General features: G+C 41.7%; 1 protein-coding gene across 12 annotated transcripts in view; it reads right to left on the reverse strand.

Moving 5' to 3' along the window:
• Positions 1-22948, reverse strand: part of NR3C1 (nuclear receptor subfamily 3 group C member 1) — a 119087-nt gene that overhangs the window by 14528 nt on the left and 81611 nt on the right. For 6 of the 12 annotated variants that reach the window (XM_045492444.1, XM_045492463.1, XM_045492437.1 and 3 more), the window contains exons 3-6: positions 14089-14252; positions 9779-9895; positions 4888-5166; positions 3731-3875 (exon numbers count right to left, since the gene is read on the reverse strand). In XM_045492444.1, the coding sequence (XP_045348400.1) occupies positions 3731-3875; positions 4888-5166; positions 9779-9895; positions 14089-14252 (705 nt within the window). Of the gene's footprint in view, positions 1-3730; positions 3876-4887; positions 5167-9778; positions 9896-14085; positions 14253-22948 lie in introns of all 12 variants that reach the window. The other 6 variants (XM_045492397.1, XM_045492408.1, XM_045492380.1 and 3 more) reach the window with 1 other exon arrangement.

The following is a 22948-nucleotide window of genomic DNA, read 5'->3' on the forward strand; positions in this document are numbered from 1 at the left end:
ACACTAGAACTCAACTCTGGGATTTCTGAAGTTTCTTAACTTTTTTTTTTTTTTTTTTTTTTTCCTGGAGTCTTGGAAGCTTGACTACCCTACGTTCTCCTACAAATGGACCTTGAGAGCTTGTTTGGAGGTTCTAGCAGGGGAGCGCAGCTACTCGTATACCCTTGACCGAAGAACGGTCCTCCTCTATCAGGGAAGGTCGTCCTCTTCGACCGAGCGCGCAGCTTCGGGAGGGACGCACATGGAGCGGTGAGGGAGGAAGGGGACACCCGCCTAGCCAGCCAGATCAGCCGAATCAACCCTGGCGATCAATGGGGTGACAGATGTCGCAGCCAGATCGCCCTCACATCCACTTTTTTTGTTTTTTTAAAAAAACTTGTTTATTTTGAGAGAGACAATCTCAAGCAGGCTCTGCAGTATAGCTCCAACCCACAACCCTGACATCATGACCTGAGCCGAAATCAAGAGTCAGACACCTGATTGACTGAGCCACCCAGGCGTCCCTGAAGTTTCTTAACTACTTTAATGACACTAAGAGCCTGAAACTGTGCTTGGTTCATGTTTTTACAATACCTCAAGATTTTTGTTTGTTTCTGACAGAGAGTGATCTTGGATTTAGATTAAAAAAAAGGTCACTATTTTTTTCTACTGAAGATATAGTTTGACAGGAACAGTATGCTGTGACAGTGATGACATAGGAGCTCACAGGACTCTTCAAATTTAAAATCTTCTCTTCCCAAAGAGGTACTTCCCAATCTCCCAACAGGAATTAAGCATAAAATCATTCAGTAGGCTGTTAAAAACTATTTTTTACAACAGTAAGACCTAAAAACAACGGTGAGACTACCTGATAGCTACACAGGCAGATTTGGGGTGACAGTGTACCTTCAAATTGTACCTGTCAGACGATGCACCAGGATGGAAACCAGCGGGCAGAGGGAACAGAGCAGCACAGACCCCAGAATGGGGAATAGTAAGAACGCCCTCTACAAAACCACTCTTCCCGTCTGCTGTCTGTCCTCCAGCATGGCAGAACCCTGAGAAAAAGTCTGCAATTCCCACCTCGTGTAACAAATGCGTGCGGCACTCTTCAGGTTATGCTGTGACTGCTTACCTCTAACTTTGCCTGCCCCCCAAATAAAAACCCTGAATTTCCTAAAATAGAAGGATAAGTTGGTGTTTCATAGAAGTCTCAGTTCACAGTTTTAAGCCCAATACTATGAGTTCAAATTACTCTTTTTGGGAAGGGACCGTAAATAGCAAATGTTGCCAACATGATGTTTTTAAATAACTGTGCTTGGATTCCGAAATGTGCAACCAGTACTCACGGAGTTTTGGTGTCTGAGTTAACTCACAAGATTTCATGTATTCATTTGCTAATTAAATGTCTGATCAAACAACCAAAACCCTGTTCAACTGGGATACAGGAGTTTGAACAGCCCTCTTGCCGGCAATTGAAGGTGACGTCCTTCTCTGATACAGATTCCTAGGAGTGTGGGTCTGTCCAGGTCTGATAGGGCCAGGGGAGGGGACATCTGGCCCCTTCTGGGAACACGAAGAGGCGGGTCACTGCATGTACATTCCCCATGCCTCCTGTCCTGTTGCTTCTCAGTGTGAAGCCTTGTCCTTCCCCTTTAGGTTTAACTCACCTCTAATTACACTTCCTCCCAGAAGCCATTAGCCACTTTATCTGAAATAGACCCCTCCAGTATAAACTATCCCAATCTGAAATTATTTTATTTGGTAGTTACCTGTATGGAGGATATAAGCAATACAGGTCGGGAAAGCTTGTCTGTCTTGTTCTCAGCTACTCTGTCCCAGGCTTATTAGGAATGAGGAGTCAGTGGTGTTCCCTCTCATCCATCCTCCACCATGTTATCGGCTTCTCCTAGAATAACATCTAAACTCTGTTTCATGGCCTACAAGCCTCTGTTCTAGACTCATATGGTATTTCCAGCCTTTGCCCTCACTTCTTCTGTCTGCAGGGCCCCACCTTTCACACAGCTTGTGCTTCTGTACTGTGTGATGTCCACTCCCTGGACCGGCCTTCTATGGTCCCTAAATCTAAAGTAGCAGGTGCCTGTCACTGCTCCCTTTGCCCAGACACACTTTTATACCATGGTTCTCTAAAGTAATTTTGGTTATCTATTTCATTTTCCCCATTGGAATGTTAGCGGGTGCCACATCTATTGTGCTCTCTATTACAGCTCAAGCTCCTAAAAGAGAGTCTGGCACTTGGTAAGGACTCCTATCACTGAGAGAATACTGTGCTGGAAAATAAGTATCACCAATAGAGAAAGAACACCAACTTTAACTCAGGATTCATTTCAGCCAGGATTTCTAGACTGGTTTTCTATGCACCTAGCTAGCCTGACGGCAGAAACATGAAATCTCTGCTTTAGAGATTTCTGTCACAACGCCCAAGAATATCTTCAAAACTACCTGGAGCTAGTGTCATCCAGTCTCCTCTAAAACACTTAAAATAATGTGAGCTCACCACGTTGTAAGGCAGGCTTTCCCACTGAGTGCTGCTCAAATAGATGTTTTTCTTGAGCTCCTACCCATTATTTCTGTGCCTGGCACACCCATAAGGCAAAACAGTATGTCTGTAGGCTGCCCTCCTCCATACCCTCCCTGTTCACTGACCAATGTCAATTTCCATTCTCCTTGCCCTCCTGGACATATTTAAAGTTGTCACTCCTAATTTTAATATGGCATCCAGTTCTTAACACAAACTGCTCACGATGGGTTGACTCATATAGGGTGCAATGGGATTATTCTAATAACAGGGTTTAAGGTTTACATTGATTCGTCTGACCCCTGGTCAAAAGCACCCAGAGCTCACAATTAAAGAAATCTTCATTTCTTACTCTGCTCTGACCATACGTATGTGTGGGAGAACTCCCTGTTTTCATTCTCATAAAAGAGAGAGGCTGTAGGCACAAAAATTGTACTACAAGGTGGACAGTGATAAGAACTAGGGATATATAGCACAGAGGTCTTATAAGGTGCTAAGAACATCATGAGTTAAGGGTATGCTTGAGGACTAGGTCATCTGAGTGAGGATGCCATGTCTATGAAAGCGAACAGTGAGAGAAAAGAAGCCAGGTTCTGGAAAGCCAGTAACCATGCTGAACATGCATGGCGTGGGCAGGGAGGACATCTGGGTGTTGCGGAAGTATGTGATGTGATCAAACTGTACCGTAGGAAGAAAAAAATCAGAACATGATGGAGGGCACATCAGAGGCAGAAAACTAGTCAGGAAAAACTGCAATGAGGTCAACAGAACAGACACCAGAAATATTTCACAGATAGAAGCATAGGCCTAGAAAAGCATAGGTGGCTGATTTATCAAATCCTACAAGTCATAAACATGGAGTAGGCCTTGCCCTGGCAAGAGAGTCCCCTTGCTTCTGGGTCTGTACCTCCCACCTCCTCGGCCAAGATGTCCTCATCTATAGTCGTCCCTATTGAATGTGAGATCAACTGACCCCAGAGATGCTCACTGTATTAAAAAGTACCCTTACATGTGTCCTGCCCCATGTACATCTGGTCTGCCAAAATGTACTGATAAACCACTCTCTTTCAAGTTTGCCCTGTTCCAAGAAACCTGATAGAATGGATTCAGTTCTCAATGATCATGATAGCAATCCATCAGGAAAACATCAGCAGGATAAAAAAAAAAAAACAAAAAAACAACACAAAACAGACAGACTCCCAAATAACTTACTCATTAATAACCAGATCAGGAGCAAAACACAGCATGTTTGCACTTGATTGTCTATATGATCTCCACCCCAGGGCAAATGCCATGAGGAACATCCATGAATATTGCAGTAGGGTCATTTGGTCATCCAGGTGTAAGTTCCTGAATCCTGAATTAAGAGAAGTAAAGGTTATGAGGAAACACTCGGTGCTGAAGATCATCTCTTTGGGAACTGCCACAGACCAGAACCCCTAAGAGACAGAGGAAATGAAGTAACACCAAGGGGGCACAGTTCTCCTTTGTCATCCAACATGTCAAGACCAAAGCCTTTGGTGCTTTTTAACAGCATCCGGTACAATATAGCTTACTGTCACTTTTTCCCTATTTAAACAATATGAACTAAATAGTAAAACAGAAAGCCCAGAGTTCTGACTTGGTACATTACACAGTCAATGAATTTAATTTTAAAAATTCCCCCTGACAGTAACACCTCTTTCCCTCTTGACAGAGTAGAGATGACGGAGGTCAGGTGACTTCATTCTTGTCCTGTCTCTTTTCTGTGTGAACATAAGCTTATTGATTCTCCTCTAGCTGTAAAGTCTGGGCTGACACTAATGTTGACCTCTTATGTCCCATCTACATCAAGTTCCCATAGGGGGACTTTTATCTCACACGATCCTAAAAATGAGACTAATGAAGATTTACATTCAACATATATCATGTTACATAGTTAAGAGTTACAAATCATTCTACTTTACCTTGAGAAAGGGTCACGACACCGGATTTTTACAGATTTTACAAATAACCTGATTTTTTAAAGTGACACACTGCAGGAAAAGCAACTGAGTTCTTACAAGTACGCATTCCGCCCCCCCCCCCCCCACTAGACTTGGGTGTAAAAGGAATTTCTGAGTAAGTCCTGTGCCCCTAGTTCTGATATTACACCATCCTGCTTGAAACTGCTCTGAGCAACAGTGTGAAGAAGCTGGGAGGAGCATACAAGTTTTATTATAAACTCTCCACTCCCAGCTTTTCCAGCCTCTCCCCTTGTTAGGCCCCAGAACTGAGGAAGAGAAAGCAGGACGCACAGTGGGAGCTGGCTGACAAACAGCCAGAGCACTGCGTCTGTTTAAAACAATGCAAAGCTTTATACCTGAGCTGTGTCCTCCCCTGCATCTTACCTGGTATCGCCTTGGCCCATTTCACTGCTGCAATCACTTGCCTCCCGCCTAACATGTTGAGTGTGGTCATGATCCGCCAAGTCGAATCTGGCAATGAGCTATCATACCCTGCGTATAAGACCTCGGGTTCGATGACCTCCAGCAGGGATACCAGGGTAGGGGTGAGCTGTGGTAATGTTGCAGGAACTACCGTTTTGTTAGCAGGGTTTTCAGAAGTTTCTTGAGACACTCCTGGGGTGGCCTGCTGAATTCCTTTTATCTTTTTCTTTGTTTTTCGAGCTGTGGGTGTTTAAAAAATATATACACAGAGTGAGTTTTACTGGGAAGGTCTGGGTGACAGAGTTTATTCAATAAGTATTTTAATTTCTGAAACTATTCAGCAATTATAAAGTGAAATAGAAGAGGTTAAAAGCAGAGTCAAGAGGAACCCATTTGTATATGAAGCCACGTCATACCGGATACAAAATTAAGTGTCTTTTGGGGTGCATGGGTGGCTCAGTCGGTTGAGCATCTGACTTCGGCTCAGGTCATGATCTCGCAGTTTGTGAGTCTGAGCCCCACGTCTGGCTCTGTGCTGACAGCTCGGAGCCTGAAATGGATTCTGTGTCTCCCTCGCTCTCTGCCCCTCCCCCGCTCACACTCTGTGTCTCCCTCTCTCTCTCAAAAATAAACATTAAAAAAAATTAAAAATTGGAGCGCTTGGGTGGTTCAGTTGGTTGAGCGTCCGACTTTGGTTCAGGTCATGATCTCCCAGCTTGTGAGTGTGAGCCCTGCGTCAGGCTCTGTGCTGACAGTGCAGAGCCTGGAGCTTGCTTTGGATTCTGTGTCTCCCTCTCTCTGCACCTAACCCACTCGCATTCTGTCTCTGTCTCTCTCAAAAATAAATAAACATCATAATTAAGTGTCTTTCAATGTTATGTGAAAACAATCTAAACAAATCACTTATATAGATTCTTATATGAATTAATTTCTCACTCTCACTCCTAAGTGGAAATTCTCATCAGTTTAATAAGGCAATACTTTTACTAGCAGTTGAAAGAAAAATCCTAAGTTCCTAACAGCAGACTAGAAACTGTGGCTACGGGTTCATCTACATGATGGTATATATAATGAAGACAGGCATACTAAAACCTAGCATAAATTCCTCTTCTTCTCAAGATAGTATTAAGATGACACTGCAGATCATATGCTAGAAGCAGTATTAATTTCAATAGCAGAAAAGTCCAGTTTTTACATTTATATGATGGATACTGCCTAGGTCTAAAAACATCTGGGAGATGAAGAAAAGAACTTTATATTTCTTTACATAAATTATCAGGGGGGGGGATTTACCTTTTGTAAGAGATTTATATTGATGACCTGATAAACCTAAAGCATCTACTTTCATATCATATACAAAGTATACAAAGTAAAGCTATCTTTCCATCTTTGACTTAGTCTGGAATAGTGAAATCAAATTACAATTCCATAGATTCCATAGATTATTTAGTAAACATATACATACTCTTAAACTTACATGTTGTTTGAAATTACGTGTTTTAGTAACAAATAAGAATTTCTTTTTTGGTGCACCTGCTGCTGAAGGGAACACAGTATTGTTCAAAAGGAAGGTCTCAGAGATCCAAGGAAGGGCAATGAATATAATTCATATGAAAGAAGAAATGTACCTGCCTCACTTATCAGGGATACAAAACATTTTTGCTCAGAGAAAAGTAAATACTAATCACCTTTTGAAATAATTAGTAGATTCTTTGCCCTTAAAATGATAGAATGGTCTCATTATTGTGCATTGTGTTGAATATGCTAGTGAGAAATTAGAAATTTTTATGTCACATCTCAAAACAGAGAAGGGATTGGGACAGGTCCATTCTTGTTTTACCACGCTCTGTTGAAACACACTATGGTGTAGTAGTCAACAGCATAAATCTGAAACAATCATGGCTGAGTTTAAACCCTGGCTCTGCCATGCAGTAGCTGGGATCTCACAGTTACTCCCTGGGCCTTAGTTTTCCTCTTCTACAAAATGAGGGTAATATTGGTACCTTGCTCTGAGGGTGGTTGAGAATTAAATCAGTTAAGACATGTACAATGCTTAGAACAGGTGGTGGCACACACCAAGTGCTACGGAAGGACTATCATTACCTCACCTGGTGGCAGACTATGGCTTTAGAGTATTCTCAATGTAGACAGTAAAAGTACACAGAGGAGCAGTACAGTTTAAAAAAGCAAGTGCTACGATACATAAGGAAACACGTGAAACAACCAAAGGTTTAGGAAACCCACATTTCAAAATCCTGGCAAGTACTCCATTGAGAAGATAATGACAGAGAACATCCTTTCCTAAATCAACACACTGAAACAATAAGCTGAAGACCTCAATTAACCATGGCTCAGAACCTACACTCCAGAGAACAGGAGAAAGGACAGTGACAAACTGGTGGATTTTTAAAAATCTTCTGTGCTCAGTTGATAATTTCTTACTGTTTCGCTATTGCTCGAAATGAGAGAACTAAGGCTTTTGAATAAAGCTCAAAATACTGACTAGAGCAAGAATGCGTGCTAATATGTTTTCATAGAACTTTAGCAAGAAGTTGGTAATTGAATTAGTTAAGCAACCACTATTTTCAAGCACTTTGCTAAGATTTCTACTCTATACAAAGTTTGACTCCTTGGAATATATAGATTATCAGTCAATTTCTGATCTCTACAGAAGTGTTCAGAAGTCTGTGACAGTTGAAAACTTAGCTTAAGCTTTAAGTTTGGGAACATGTGGGTGGCTCAGCTGGTGAAGCATCCAAACTCTTGATTTTCGCTCACATCATGAATTGAGCCCCACGCTAAGTGTAGAGCCTGCTTACGATTTTCTCACATGCGCTCTCTCTCAAAAAAAAAAAAAAAAAAAGGTATGAAATCTGATAATGTCACAAACCTCCTTGCCTGTTACGTTCCACCTGACTCTTCATACCAAAAATAAAACTAGGGGCGCCTGGGTGGCTCAGTTGAGCGTCTGACTCTTGGTTTTGGCTCAGGTCATGATCTCAGGGTTAGTGGGATCGAGCCCCATGTGGGGCTCTGCATAGGCTCTGTGGAGCCTGCTTGGGATTCCCTGTCCCTCTCTGTCTACCCCTTTCCCTGGTCACACTATCTTTCAAAATGGATAAACTTAAAAAAAAAAAAAAAAAGACAACTATAATTTGGAATGATTACGATATACTTTAAAATGAAGTTAAGGGGCGCCTGGGTGGCACAGTCGGTTAAGCGTCCGACTTCAGCCAGGTCACGATCTCGTGGTCTGTGAGTTCGAGCCCCGCGTCAGGCTCTGGGCTGATGGCTCGGAGCCTGGAGCCTGTTTCTGATTCTGTGTCTCCCTCTCTCTCTGCACCTCCCCCATTCATGCTCTGTCTCTCTCTGTCCCAAAAATAAATAAACGTTGAAAAAAAAAAAAATAAAATGAAGTTAAGAAAACATTAAGGATTACCCTTAAAAAACTTATCTGTACTCAAATGCCAGGAACTTTAAGCACTGAAGAAGGCTGCTTTATAGCAAATCTTGAGAATTACTTGGTATAGGAGCAACAGTACCAAAATACACCACTTCTGGTATTAAGTTACATTTACGAATTTCATCTTTTTTGCTACTGAAGTGCTATGAAAAAGTGAAGATGATGCTGTGTATGTGAGTTGAGGAATTAAGACTCTTCATAGCCATACCCATTAATCTACTTCATATTTAACAACAGTCGCACACATGGCTTGTGCAGATTGTGCCAACGGTCAGTCCCTCTTTTACCAAAAGAGCCACACGCTTGCTGTTCTCCCTCCAACATCGCAGTGTGTTATTTGGATTACTTCTACAGTCATTCAATTGGTCTCTCTCTCTCTGAGATCAGTCTTTCTAAAATGTGAATCTGATTGTGTCCCACTTTGGTTTTTACATAACTCCTTCTAACTCAGCTTTTCTAGATTGAATCTTGCTTCTTCCAAGGAACCGTTCTCAGCTTTCCAGGACAGAAGGAGGTGACCCTCCTCTTGCTCCTGCTCCAGTTCCTTCTGTAGTGTGCCACACCATTTTGTGATGGACTCTGCAACCTAAGTCGACAGGGACTCCTTAAAACAGGCACCACTTTATTTGACTGATGTGCACCGCCTGCCTCCTTGGCAGGTTTGAGCAGGAAAGTGCTACTGTCACAGCAAATACGAAGCACATGTGTGATTCTGGCACCACGACTACCTTCATGGAGTTTGCCCTGTCAACTAAAGGAGAATTCCAAACGTTTTTCAAAGGGAAGTTTTCAAATGCTGAGACCAATGTTAATCATACAACTTTATATAAACAGGGCTATGAAACTCAAACTTACAACTAGCTTCGGGTTTCTTCTTTACTTGAAAAACAAAACAAACAAAACCCATCCAATACCTCCTTGAGGAGTTTCCCCCAGCCCAGGCAGATTTATCATCTACCTGCATCTGTCTAGCTATAGAGCCAAGTAAAAGGTGAATGATACAAAACGCACATGTAAGTACATCTGACAGAGAAACATTTTCAACTCTAGGAAACAGTTTTGAGGCCGAAGAAAGGGAGGAGAGAAAGCTGTAAGTGATGTTGCTTCACGTGTTTAAGTTTCATTTTTTTTACCTAATTTACTTGCTCAGTGGACAGTCTGGCTATAATGAATTCCGTGTGTGTAGTACGAGCTGGTGAAAAAACTCAAGTGGAATATGAAATATTCACAAAAATCCTACTTAATAAAGCAGTAATATAAAACGATGTTAGCCAAGCACATATATATTGCAACGACTAAATTATTACTTTTGCTCACTCATATCTTAAAAAGGAAAATGACGAATTTTTATATGATGCAGAGACATTTCCTTTCAGGCGTTTACATTACCTTCCAGGTTCATTCCAGCCTGAAGACATTTTCGATAGCGGCATGCTGGACAGTTTTTCCTTCGAATCTTATCAATGATACAATCATTTCTTCCAGCACAAAGATAATTGTGCTGTCCTACACAGAAAACAAAGGCACTGTTAACATTTCCCAGGTTATAAGGGATCTTTTTATGGCGAGACTCATTGCCCTTTTGTTTTGGGCTGACCACGGGCAGGGACCACAGGCAGTGATGAAGAAAGATATACTTGCTTCCACTCCCATTACAGAGTTGTGAGGTCACCTTAAAAATGTCTCTTTCTTATTCTGCTCAACAAATAAACATAGTTCATGAAAAATATTGCAGTATCCATACAGAAAAGTGCACAGATTGTTAAGTGTAGCATCTCCTATGTTTTCACAAACTGAACACCGCCATGTAATCGGCTCTCTGGTCAAGAAGAACAGTACCCCACCAGTAGTCTTCTAGGCCCTTTCCAGTCACTACCCTCCTCCAAGGTAACCCTGTTCTGCATTACAGGAGAAACTGTTTAAAGTACAGTTTGACAGGATGTCTGAAGTCACTATTTCATTATGACTTCTGACTTAATGCTAAGGAAGGTTAAACAAAGAGGAAACTGCTTTCAAAATACTCAAAGAACCCCACATGGAAAATGACTTTCCCTCAACATTATGCCACCATATGCAAATGGAGCGTGCTCCCCCTTCAAGTCTAAGTGACAGGGAACAAACTTCATCTTGAATGTTAAGATTGCCAACAACTAGTTAGGGAAATCACACACCTGGCAAACTAACTACCGTATATAGACCTCACAGATATTTGTTCATTATGTCACATGCACTGTAGAATGTAAGTGTTTAAATCCACCACCGACTCCAAATATTAGACTGTCACTGTCTATACAATCTTCTGGCACCTAGTATTTAATAATGTGTGGTAAGAGGTACAAAGTGCAGTTTTCACCTGGCAAAAAAAATTAAAATGGAAAGACTGATACCCTTACCCACCCCAAAAAGCGCATTCTTGTAGTTTTCTTTTAATCTGGCTATTGAGTGTCAAAGAAAATATCTCAGGATCTGCTGGCCCGGCAGAAACTGAAAAGATCCTCCTGCACAACACCACTGTGGCTATGCACAGGACCACAACAGGGCATTTCTCTTCTCAAAAGAAATCGCATTCAGAGAAAAGAGAAAAATCATCAGCTCACTAGGTTGAATATATCTTGTTCTGATTTCTGGGAAAAGATCCCTTCTGCACAGGACTGCCTACTACTTGGATGGAAACAAACCGTATTCCCTTCTTCATAAGAGGATAAATCACAGCGCTATGAGACGCGCATTTTGAGTAGATGGTTAACTATATCAGGTTCAGTTCTTTGTGAGGAATAGGCCACCGGGCTGACCGATGGCCTACAGTTGAGCTTTGTTCCAGGGCTGCTCCGCTCTCCAATGCCCAATGTCTTATACCAGCTGTTACTGCCCCTGGAATCCCAGCTCTACCACTTAAACTCTCAGCCTCAGTTTCCTTGATCAAATAGGATCAGAACAGCATTTAAGAGCTCACAGAGCCCTTAATTCAATGGTATGATGTACATAAAACATAATGCTTGGTCTATGGGACATTAAAGGTAATGGATGCCTATCATCATTATGACCCACCAACAAAGATTACATGTACTTTTGTGTACAGGGGATATAAGTAAAAGGGACTTGGTGGAAGGGGGGACATCACTGAACTAGTATACATGAAAAGACATGAAGCTACCCAAAGTTTTCTTCTGTATGTAGAGAAGTGATTCCCAGAATACAGACTTAAAAAAACTCAAGGTATCTATCCTTGATCTGGGTTGTATGGATAAAACTTCTTAAAAATTGTTGAAATGTTCAGGTATTTTATCCTATGCCAATTTGGGGGGGAGGGGGTAACCTAGTATTTCCAGCAGGTGCCAAAAATGGACTGCTAAGTATGACACAGACTTTAGAAACTACATCTCTGTAATGAAAACATCTCCATCCTGTGTAGAGAGGAAAAGTAGAACTGCTCCGAGTTAGGTTGACAAAGGATTACAGAATTTTAGAGCTGGAAGGGATGCTGGAGAAAATGAAAGTCCAAATATAGGATTTACTTAACATAGTCCACAGTTAAACCTTCCCCTACTAATTATGTAATTGAGCCACCATACTTAACTGAAATACTTAAACGCTAAATAAACATTTTGAAATGGGACAGCTCATATTCTATGAAATTTTTACCTAAAAACAAGCATAAGAATTTAATTCTAAAGCAGGGGGTAAGCCCTGAGGGCATATGGCCTACAGTGGTATTTTATTGGGGAGTTAGGTTTAGCTTTTTTTTTTTTTTTTTACTTTTCTTTTTTACTTTTTAAAGGGTATTGAAAGCTTTCAAAGTAAGCTTGCACTCTCTAACCTTCCTTGTCCCAAATGTCTTCTATTTGCCAGAAGGACACATACTTGGTCCGTATAGGCATTTACATTTATAGTCCTGTTTTAAAGAATTTTTCATTCTCCTCCATTTTAATTAAAATATTTTTTTAAATACCCCTTTTTTTTCTTCTAAGGTTCCACAGTCTCTTTCTGAATTTCACTTGCAGAAATTAATTTGCCAGTATTATTGTATATTGGATTACCTCTATCACTGCATTTATATCATGGAGATAACTCAGGACTTAAAGTGCTGAGACAGGGGCACCTGGGTGGCTCAGTCATTTAAGCATCTGACTTCGGCTCAGGTCATGATCTTGCAGTTCATGGGTGTGAGCCCCGCGTCTGGCTCTGTGCTGACAGCTCGGAACCTGGAGTCTGCTTCGGCTTCTGTGTCTCCCCCTCTCTCTACCCCTCCTCTGCTCCCATTCTGTCTCTCTCTCTCTCTCCTCCTCCTCTCAGAAATAAACAAAAACATTTAAAATAAAGTGCTGAAGTAAAGTGCAGACAAGAAAAAGCTTCATTCTCTTGGGTCCGTGGTGAATAAGGTCTACTTTGTTAGAGGCAGTAGAGTGTGCAGGGGTGGGCTTTCCTTAGCACTACTCAACAGTTGGGGGCTCCTACCTGGTCAAAGCCTGCCTCCCTGTGCTCCATGTGGGGTAACAGGAGGAATTTTATAGTTTGCTCATGGATTAAAAAGTAATCCAAACAAAAGAAAATGACTCATCTAACTCTTAAGGATATGCAAACAGAACTTGAGGCAAATAATAATAATCTTTCTCATACTGTGGATGGATAATTACACTTCTTTAAAAATTAACATACTCAGAGCTTTAGGTAATCCATTCATGAGACACCACCTTCAAACAGCTTTATAAATAACTAAAGTACATGATTTTTTCCCAAGAGGATTTTAGAGTAATTTCCAGTACTAATTTGCTATGGAATGAATTTCTCTTTAAGGAGTTGATGTGACTGCCCTTGTCAGCAGACTGAATCTATAACCAGGGTACAGTTTTTATTAGTATTCATATAGTGAAATCAGCTTCTCTACATTACCTTCTTTCTCGATCTCCTCAGGCTGTTTATCACTTGCTTCTTACTACCACCTCCTTCCCGGAAACTTTGAACTCCTCTCTCACTTCAAGCAGACCGTGACCACCCAGAGGGTGGGGACCACGTCTTATGTGGACTTGATACCACTTAGCACAGTGCCTGGCTCAACAGGAAGAGAAACCCACCCAGATTTTCCCCTCATAGTTCTTACTGTCCCTCATTTTTTGTCAGACTGGAATAGTCGGTGGTTTTAAAACCAACTACTTCATGGGAGTTAAAGCCCATGATTCTCATACAATGAACGTTAGGTTTGGGCAGTAACCTAACACCATTTCCCACGACAGCACTTTCTTACCGTTACCTTCTGTTATCTGACCAAACTCCCTCTCCTTAATTTATACTTTTCTATTTTATTCTAGTTCTGCTTGTGTTGTTGTTTTATTCAAGTTAGTTAACATACAGTGTAGTCCTGGATTCAGGAGTAGAACCCAGTGATTCATCACTTACGTGTAACACCCGGTACTCATCTCAACAAGTGTCCTCCTTAATGCCCATCACACATTTAGCCCATCCCCCCACCCACCTTCCCTCCGGCAACCCTCAGCTGGTTCTCTGTATTTAAGAGTCTCTTATGCTTTTTGTGTGGCTTTTTAAAATCTCTCCATTTAGAAGGCCTACGAGCCAACCCCCCGCACCTGACTTTACTGACTTCCAGCCTTAATGGGGTTCACATATACCAGAAACTTCACAATCCACCTTGAGAGTCAAGAACCAAGTAGAGGAAAAACAAAACTCTTCAAAACACACACTACCTTCCACTGCTCTTTTGAAGAATACTTTACAGCTTCCACAAGTCAAGACCCCGTAGTGACACCCCGAAGCTTCATCAGAGCACACAAGGCAGAGTTTGGGAGGTGGTCCCGTTGCCGCTGCAGAGCTGGATGGAGGAGAGCTTACATCTGGTCTCATTCCAGGGCTGAAGGAGGAGAGAAAGCAGTGTCAGGATCCACTGTCATGACCTTCAAAGAAACATCGAACTACAGCTCTCTTACCTCCTTACTCCCTAGGGAGCATGTTCACACTGAACTCTGGCTTCAAGTACTAGCAAGCATTACAATAGTCTATTCAAATATTTTCAAATCATGTTTTAATCTTCTTTTAGACAAAATTAAGAGTGAGGTAACTTTAAAAAAAATTTTTTTAAATATTTATTTTTGCGCGGCGGAGGGAGAGAGATAGAAGCAGAGTGTGAGTGGGGGAGGGGCAGAGAGAGAGGGAGACACAGAATCCAAAGCAGGCTCCAGGCTCCGAGCCGTCAGCACAGAGCCCGATGCGGGGCTTGAACCCACAAACCGTGACATCATGACCTGAGCAGAAGTCAGACGCTTAACTGACTGAGCCACCCAGGCACCCCAAGAGTGAGGGAATTTCCTTTTAAGCATTCCCTAAAAAGAATGATGAATACATGCTTCACTTTGAAACTGTCATCTGTAGTTGCGTAGCATTTGTTTCCATTCATGATCACCTTTATAAAGGGGTCGCTTCCGTATCATTCACCATTTGTAAGTGAACCATTGATGAGTTTGGCTAAACGGATAGTAGTGCAACTACCACCATGATCTAGAGATAGTATATACATCTGTCACCTCAAGAAGATGCGTCCTACCCCTTTAATTGTTTGGGACATCAAGTTAATTTTTGTCATTTTAAGACCTTGTACAGGCCTCTCTCTAAACTCAGTGTCTAAATTCAGTCAATCCACGTCCTCCGCTAGAGTCAAAACTTCATACAGTATTCGAGTTTGGGCCTACATCTCTCAATCCCAATGCTATCAGGTTTCTCATTATGGCTTACAAAGACTGATGCGACACATCACTGTCTGTCACCTTCCTGTGTGGATCACAGCAAGAACGCACAAGGCAGTGGGCTTTCAACAGGAAGGAGCATTCTGTCCTCTGCACTGAGGCCGGGTGTGGCCTCAAGAAAAGGACAGGAATCTGCTTCTCCTACCCCATCTTGTGTTTCATTTTGCAGACTTCTCACCACAGTGAGTGCTGTTGTTGTGTCTCTAAAGATACTCTAGGCCCTAATTTGTTTTGAAACCTTTCAGCAAGCCCAAAAGCTCCCCTAAATCCTGTCCTCGGATGAAGCTACTGCACCTTGCCAGTCTTCTGTTCGAGAGGCTTTGTCAGGTGGACGGTGTTGCCATCACCCCAGTTCTGGGAACAGGCCTCAGGGTTTTACATGTTTTCTGAACATGGCCACAAAGTTCTGGATGCTTCCGTATCACAAGGTGTTGGTTCCCTGCTAGGTGGGGGACAGCGGACGATGGGAGAGGACAGACTGAAATGACCGTGCTGTAGGTCTGGCGTGAGCCACCCGTGATGAATGGAAGCTTGTGACTAACGCGGAGGAGCTGCTCTAGGCATTATTTTTACAGAAAGGTAGGAAGGACTTGGTGTGAGTGAACAGAGCGATGTGTCAGGGAAGCAAAAACTTCCTTGGCTTGTGGCCTGAAGATGCGCCTATTCCTGCTCAGCCCATCTCTGTCATCTGACATCTATTTTTAGGGACCAGCCAGTTGTTTATGGAAAATGAGTATAATATTTAAAGATCTGAAAGGTTACTTCTGAAATGCTTCCTCAACCAATTATATATATATATATATATATATATACACACACACACACACACACACACACATACATACACACACACACACAATACACACAAAAACATAGGCATATGTAAGTGTTTAAACATTTTTTAAAATGGTACTTTGTAGTAAAGGCATACCTCACTGATACTACAGGTTTGGTTCCAGACCACAGACAGCAATAAAGTGAGTATCGCAATAAAGCAAGTCAAATGACTTTTTTGGTTTCCCAGTGCACATAAAAGTTATATTTACACTGCTTTGCAGTCTGTTAAAGTCTGTAAGAGCTTTATATTTAAAAAAGAATGTGTATACCTTAGTCTAAAAATACTTCATCTGTGTTTTCAGCGAGTTGGAAATCACAGATCACGCTAACAATAATGAAAAAATATGAAATACCAAGAGAATTACCAAAATGTGACACAGACACACACATAATGAGCAGATGCTGTTAGAAAAATGGTGCTGACAGGCTTGCTTGAATTAGGGTTGGCACAAACCTTCAGATGGTAAAAAACGCAAAGTGCGATAAAGGAAAGCGCCATAAAACTAGGTGTGCCTGGACTTTGTAGCTGTGAAAACACTTTCGTGAGTAAAATCTCGTCTAGCCGCTCACCAGCCCCGTGACAGGATGGTATCACCTCCAGATGAGGCCAACGCAGTAAGAGGAGGGTGATCGGGGGGTCTATTTGCAGTCAAACTGACGTGCTTCAGATCCCTGCTCTCCCCATGGAAAGTCTATGTGACCCTGGGTGGCTGTCTACCACTTTGAGCCTCAGTTTCCTCATGAGTGGGAAGGACATCATCTGTGTGTGTGCTGTGAAAACAGGAGAACACACAAAATGTAGCATGTAGTTCCTGCATAGAACAAACACCCATTACATGTTCCTCCTTTCCTGTTTCAGAAAAACTAGAGATTTTATGAGACAGCATTATGTAAGTAGAAAGTTAGTATTCAGTCTGAAACCCAGGATGGTAATCACAAATTCTAGCTTATAAATGAGAGCATTGGCAAAACGCATTCAGGCCACTCAACCATGAGCTACAGATGGCAACAGGGAAAGCTAGGAACCAATGGACGGATACAAGTGTAGCTGAGCATCTGTAATTTAAGTCAGCCTTTTGAAATCCCTTCAGTCATTCCAGGCTCCATCAGATAAGAACGGAGTACATGGAAAACTGCCAAGTATACCACAGACATCGGTGGGAAAAAATCCATTTCTGTCACACAAACACGAGGACTAGGATAGCCTAGGACGAACACCATTGGGGAACACGGATGAGTACGGCACAGTTTACAACCGCAAATGTGACCCTGTGCTACTGCTGAAGGGCTACAGGCCAACCAAACTGCTAGACCTACAAGGAAAATCATATGGAATCACCATCTTTTAATAAGGATACATGGCAAATACATGACAGAAAGAAAGAGAAAGCACACAGGAATGAGAGTGTATATGACATCTCCTTGAATGGAAAAGCTGAAAAGTCTGGGGTCTTCGATCAGTGTGTGCGGACGGCTGTGCCAAACTTGGAAGCCAGTAAGAGGTTCCATTATGAACTGACCATATCCACAGTGAGTGGAGACTCATAGGAACAAAATGCCTTGTTCCAAGTGAACACTCAAATGCTGTTCCCCACTTATAGTGGACAGCGTGCTAAACACCAGCTTATTCCTGAGGCGACGGAGTTTACGTGAGAGTTGAGAAAGAAAAAACAAACCAAAAACAACACATTCAAAGCTGGGTTTTTCTGTTGAGTTCTACAAGAAAAGCAAGTGCTGAGAGGGGGCTCCCGGACGGATAGTCATGGATGGACTGTGAGAATTCATCCCACCCCTCGAGGAGCTTATAAAATGTACAGGTAAATGACATCCTTTCATTTAGCACGTGCTCACGAATCCGGATTGTCAGGTGTTGTGACGACACAGAAGTCATTTCATGTAGGTAAGTCTTATTGTGCGTGGAATACATCACTGAAATAACGAACCTTGAAACTCTTGTCAATATTCTTTACCTGCCTCCTGTGCCATGGGACCACCTGGAGGATCTCAGGTGAAGGCAAGTGCCATAAATACCCTTCTCTCCGAGCCAGCTGAGGGTTAATGATCCTCCAAGAGCTTGAGTTCAGGTAAATGTAGATATTTTTTGTGATTCTACCCCAAAATAAAACATTCTGGTTTTTTAAAGGTCAGTACTGCAGTGCAGAATCTGAAACCCTATCAGTGAACTTTTTGAACAAAATCCATCTGTCTGTCTTGCGCTTGGAATGGTCCTTTTACCCGTGCATGATTTTGTACTATCCTGCATTAGTCATTTGGAAAATATTGGTTCACTGAGTTGGGCAGATTTTCTAAATGTTGACCAGTCCATTATACAATATAACAGTCACATCTGTCAAGCTCATAGTGGCAGACAGAAGTCTTTCAAAGTTCTAAACTGTCTTCCTTGAAGTGATAAGCTCACTTCAATCATTTTTGAGATAACATCTGGCAAACACCAAAGGCTAAAAACCATAGTTTATCCATGGTATGTCATGAAAAAGGGGGCTTGTTCAATGTGCAACATAAACAGTCTTACACCTACTCCTCTTTGACACAAACCTAAATGCTATGTGCAGCGTAAGTACGTGATAAGCTTCAAGCATCTTCCCATTTTGTCACACAGATAGTAAAAGGACGTTGTCAAAGGTGGAGATTTAAAAGAATATTTTGCTTCCTCAAGGATATCCTTTTTTTTTAAAAAAAAAAAAACTTTTTTTTAAAGTTGAGAGAGAGAGAGAGAGAGAGAGAGAGAGAGAGAGAGAGAGAGAGTATATATCCCCAAGCAGGATCCTTGCTGTCAGCACAGAGCCTGACACAGGGCTCAAATCCACGAACCGTGAGACCTTGACCTGAACAGAAACCAAGAGTCAGATGCTCAACTGACTAAGCCACACAGGAATCCCTCGAAGATATTCTTAAGTGGAATTGGCTTTCCTTAACTTGGGAGTGCAAGGCAGTGAGTACACTTACTACTGTACCCTATGAGGCCAGCAGTTTTACTCATCATTACTTTTGTACCATCTCTGCAAATGCCAACACAGTGAGAAAGGCAAATGAAGACTGTATATTTTTATTAATGTACTTCTGAAAGGGTCCTGGGGACACCCAAGGGTCCACGGACTACGTTCTGAGAATTGCTGTTACATAGAATAGTAAGGACTCTAAGTCAGGCAGGCTACAATTCATAACCTAACTGCAGTGTAGTAGCTTGGTGACCTTTTAATCTCTCTAAATCTCAACTGCCCTATTTCTAAATGGGGACTGTAATGTACCTGGCAAGATGATACAGTATTGCTTAGTAGAGGCTTTCTCCCAAAGACAAAGAAGCAGAGATGATAAACATTACAAATCCAAATGGTGCTGTTGGTTTAGCCTCCAAGTTAAGTGAATTAAATCAATGAAATGCAAGGAACCCATTTGGGGGAAAACAAACAAAACAAAACAAAACAAAAACAAAACAAAACAAAGCAAAAAGGGTATCACCTCAGAAAACAAGTAGAATTAACATGGGGAAAAATCCTGAAAATAAAACTGGATTAATTTTTACCAAGTACACATGGAACAGGTGTTTTCTCATTGGCCAAATATTGTAAACCAGTGGTTCTTTGCTCCCGGGGAAGAGGGGTGTGTGTAGGTGGGTGGGGGGAACACTTGGTAATGGGTGGAGACATCTGTGATTGTCAAAACTGAGGAAATGCTGCTGACATCTAATGACAAAAGACTGGAGTGCTGGTCCACCCACATGCCATGGGTACACAGGACAATCCCCCACAACAAAGAGTAACCCAGAGTTGACTGTCAATAATGCTGAGGTTAAGAACCCTTGCTATACATAAAGCTTTAGGCAACACAGAGAAGAAAACAATCCAACAAGGTCCAGAAACAGATTTTAAAACCTTTGAACTATCTTTAAAGGGAGCAAGCGTCCTACTGAAACAGGCTTAAATATTCTTTGATTCAAGATGAGTCCAAAAAGAGATTCAAAACAGAGCTGACACCAGGGACTACAGAGGTCTAGTGATTACTTTGAGTCAGTAATGTATTTGTTCCTCTAGGGCTAGCCTGAAAACGTGGTTTTTACACATTAAAATCACCTGCATTTTTGTTATCTTTTTTCATTAGGCAAAATGTAAATACTCAGCTGCACACACCAGGTGATTATGTTTTCTGACTGTCCATTTATCCCTGCATTAGCTAAAGGATTACTGATTTGTCTGATAATAAGCTATGGAATAGTTTTTAAATCAAACAGAAAAATACTCTGAGGCAAGGCTTTTGTGATATTTCTGTTAAACGGTTCTACCAGAACACACGTTCTTGAAGAAGTCGAAGAAACACCGATTATTCTCTTTGCTTTGCATTTGTTCAGAGAGGTTTCTAACTTGTTTTAGCTTTAGGTGCATATTAAGACAGTTCCCCCAAACCGTGCATCATTTATCCTCACTCATCTTAGGGAGAAGGTTAGACAACACAAACTCTAATAAGATAGGAACATTTTCAGTAAAGGGTAAATGAAGGAGGAAATGCCTTTTTCACATCTCTGAGACACCAAAGGCCTGCCACCTAATGTCTCTGGGCTTAGTTTCTGTCTGTAAAACGAAGGTCTTCCATCAATAGACTCCAAGAACTTGTCCACATTTCCCAAGGTGGCACAGGGGGTATAGGCAGGGAAGAATACATCTGGGCCTCTAAAAGGCTTCTTTGGTCCTGTGTATTTATTTCTATGAAGAGAGAACATGGTCACCTTATCTGAACTTGTTTTGTAAAGTCTGATCTAACATGTTTCACAGAAGAAATGTATTTCTTTCTCTTTGGAAGGATCAGTCCTCAGTCTGGTCACTGTATTAGCTAACTTGAGATCTTAGGCTGCAAGTCCTCCGCTCTGTTTGCTCAGGCCTGCATTAGGGGACATGAATTTTAACAAGTACTGATGCTGTGGAGTGAGGATGTGTGTTCCTCACTTCTTGAGAGCACACAAGGATAATTATGGTTTGATACACACGGAGTTAGGAATGCCACATCTTTCAGGAATACAAGAACATGTCTGAGACAATGGTACGCTCACTACCTTCTTCTAATGTATGTCCCACTATATATCTAGGGGTGAAACTGATGGCTGTGGAGCTGTGGTTCTGAGCTCAAATCTCACCTGTAATGTTTTTCCGTCTTTTCAAGACTTGATTTTTCATAGACGTTGATCCAGTAGGTATCCTCCGTGGCAAGTCCATAGCTGAACGCCATTGTTATTATAATTATTTGTGATCCCATGTAAGCTTGAGTTTAAGCTGGTACCAGCATCTTTGGGAATTGTCTCGGGTTTCAGTAATGTACGTCTAGCTTGCAAGATTAAGTAGACTTTATCAGCTACGGTCTACCTGGGGTTTGTAGTTTAATTTAGAATTGTGGTAAACTGATGATTTGTATTTGTCTTCATTTTACACTAGTTTTAAGTATTTTTGATTATGGAATTTTTGATTATGGAATCTGGGGTTGCAATGATATACAACGAAAGGGAGCAAATTCCCTGTGCGTGCTTCCAATCAGGATCCGCAAATCCAGATTTTTGTCCAAGTAAGGGTTGCCAAATAGAGGGAAATAGGGAAAAACAGCTGCCTTAAAATTGTGCAACAGTGTATTGTTGGACTAAATTTTCAAATGATCCACAAATTCATACTTATCTCATTCTGTACAATGAATACAATTCCTAAATCCTTACAAAGATGTTTTGTAAAATCACACAAATTCAGAGCAGCTGGGTTCTTATTCAACTTTATATTAGTATAAAGGAAGGAACAAAACACTCAGAACCAACCTCAATTTGATCAATGGCCACACACTTCCTCCCTGACCTCAGCCAAAAGTCAAGGATTGATTCTTCAATTCTCAGGTTCTTTTATTACTGTGAAAACTTCTTGGTTTCTCTGTCATGTCCGTCTACCTGATGAGAGGTTTTTTGGTTTTTTGTTTTTTGGCTATATGCATTTCCCTTGGGTTTTGGTGATGATGCTCTCACTTCACACCCTGGTTTCTTTTTAAACGTCCACTGAAATAGCTTAGAGGAATAATTCTAAGTATTGAATTAATAGCAAAAAGAATGGGAAACTTATCTCCTGAAGAGGATGGAAGACAGAAGAAGTCTTATCAGGCAGGCAGATGGAAACTTTAAGGCGAGAGGTTCTTAGGAGGGGACACAAAACACTCCCATCATAGTAATGACTACAGGGTACGTGCTACTTAAGTGATATTTTAATTCTACATGCCAAACTCCATGGCTAGGAACTTTAATAAATACATGACCTCTAATAATCCTTCCTCCTAGTCCATTTTACGGATGACAGTTAAACCATTTGTCTGCCCATAGTCACATGAGCAAAACCTGGATGTGAATTCAGTATTGCCTTATTCCAAAACCTGTGTTCCTTACCTTCCTAACTGTGCTGCCTGGCAGGGACGTGCAGGGTAATATCCATTCAAGCTTGACAGAATTTTTTAAAACTTGTGTGAGTCATCAAGTAGATCATCTTGACGTAGGGTTAAACTTTAAAAATAATTTCTGATTTTCTCTCTTCTATCATTACTATCACAGAAGAGAAATTGCCTATAATTAAGACATTCGAGGGGCAGGAGGAGTAGGGGATCCTGGGCTCATGTCCTCCCTTGGACACACCCAAGTGTGCACGTACAAGTGGAACAAGTATCTCAGAGTGAACTAAAGACAAGCAGAAAAGATCATACCCAACTAAGGATGGGAGCCAAAGTAAGATATATAGGAGGTGCAGACACAGTTTAGTCAGGACCTGCATGCTTAGTGGGGAGGCCCACAAGTGGGAGGGATATCACAACCACAGAGGCCTCACTGACGAAGGAGGGGTCTGAGCCCCACACCAGTCTCCACTGCTCAGGCGAATGGCACCAATAATAACAAGCTTTGAAAAACAATGGGGCTTATAGCCAAGGGAGCCAGAGGACAGTA

This window comes from Leopardus geoffroyi, chromosome A1, assembly GCF_018350155.1.
Source record: "Leopardus geoffroyi isolate Oge1 chromosome A1, O.geoffroyi_Oge1_pat1.0, whole genome shotgun sequence".
NCBI classification, from domain to species: Eukaryota; Metazoa; Chordata; class Mammalia; order Carnivora; family Felidae; genus Leopardus; species Leopardus geoffroyi.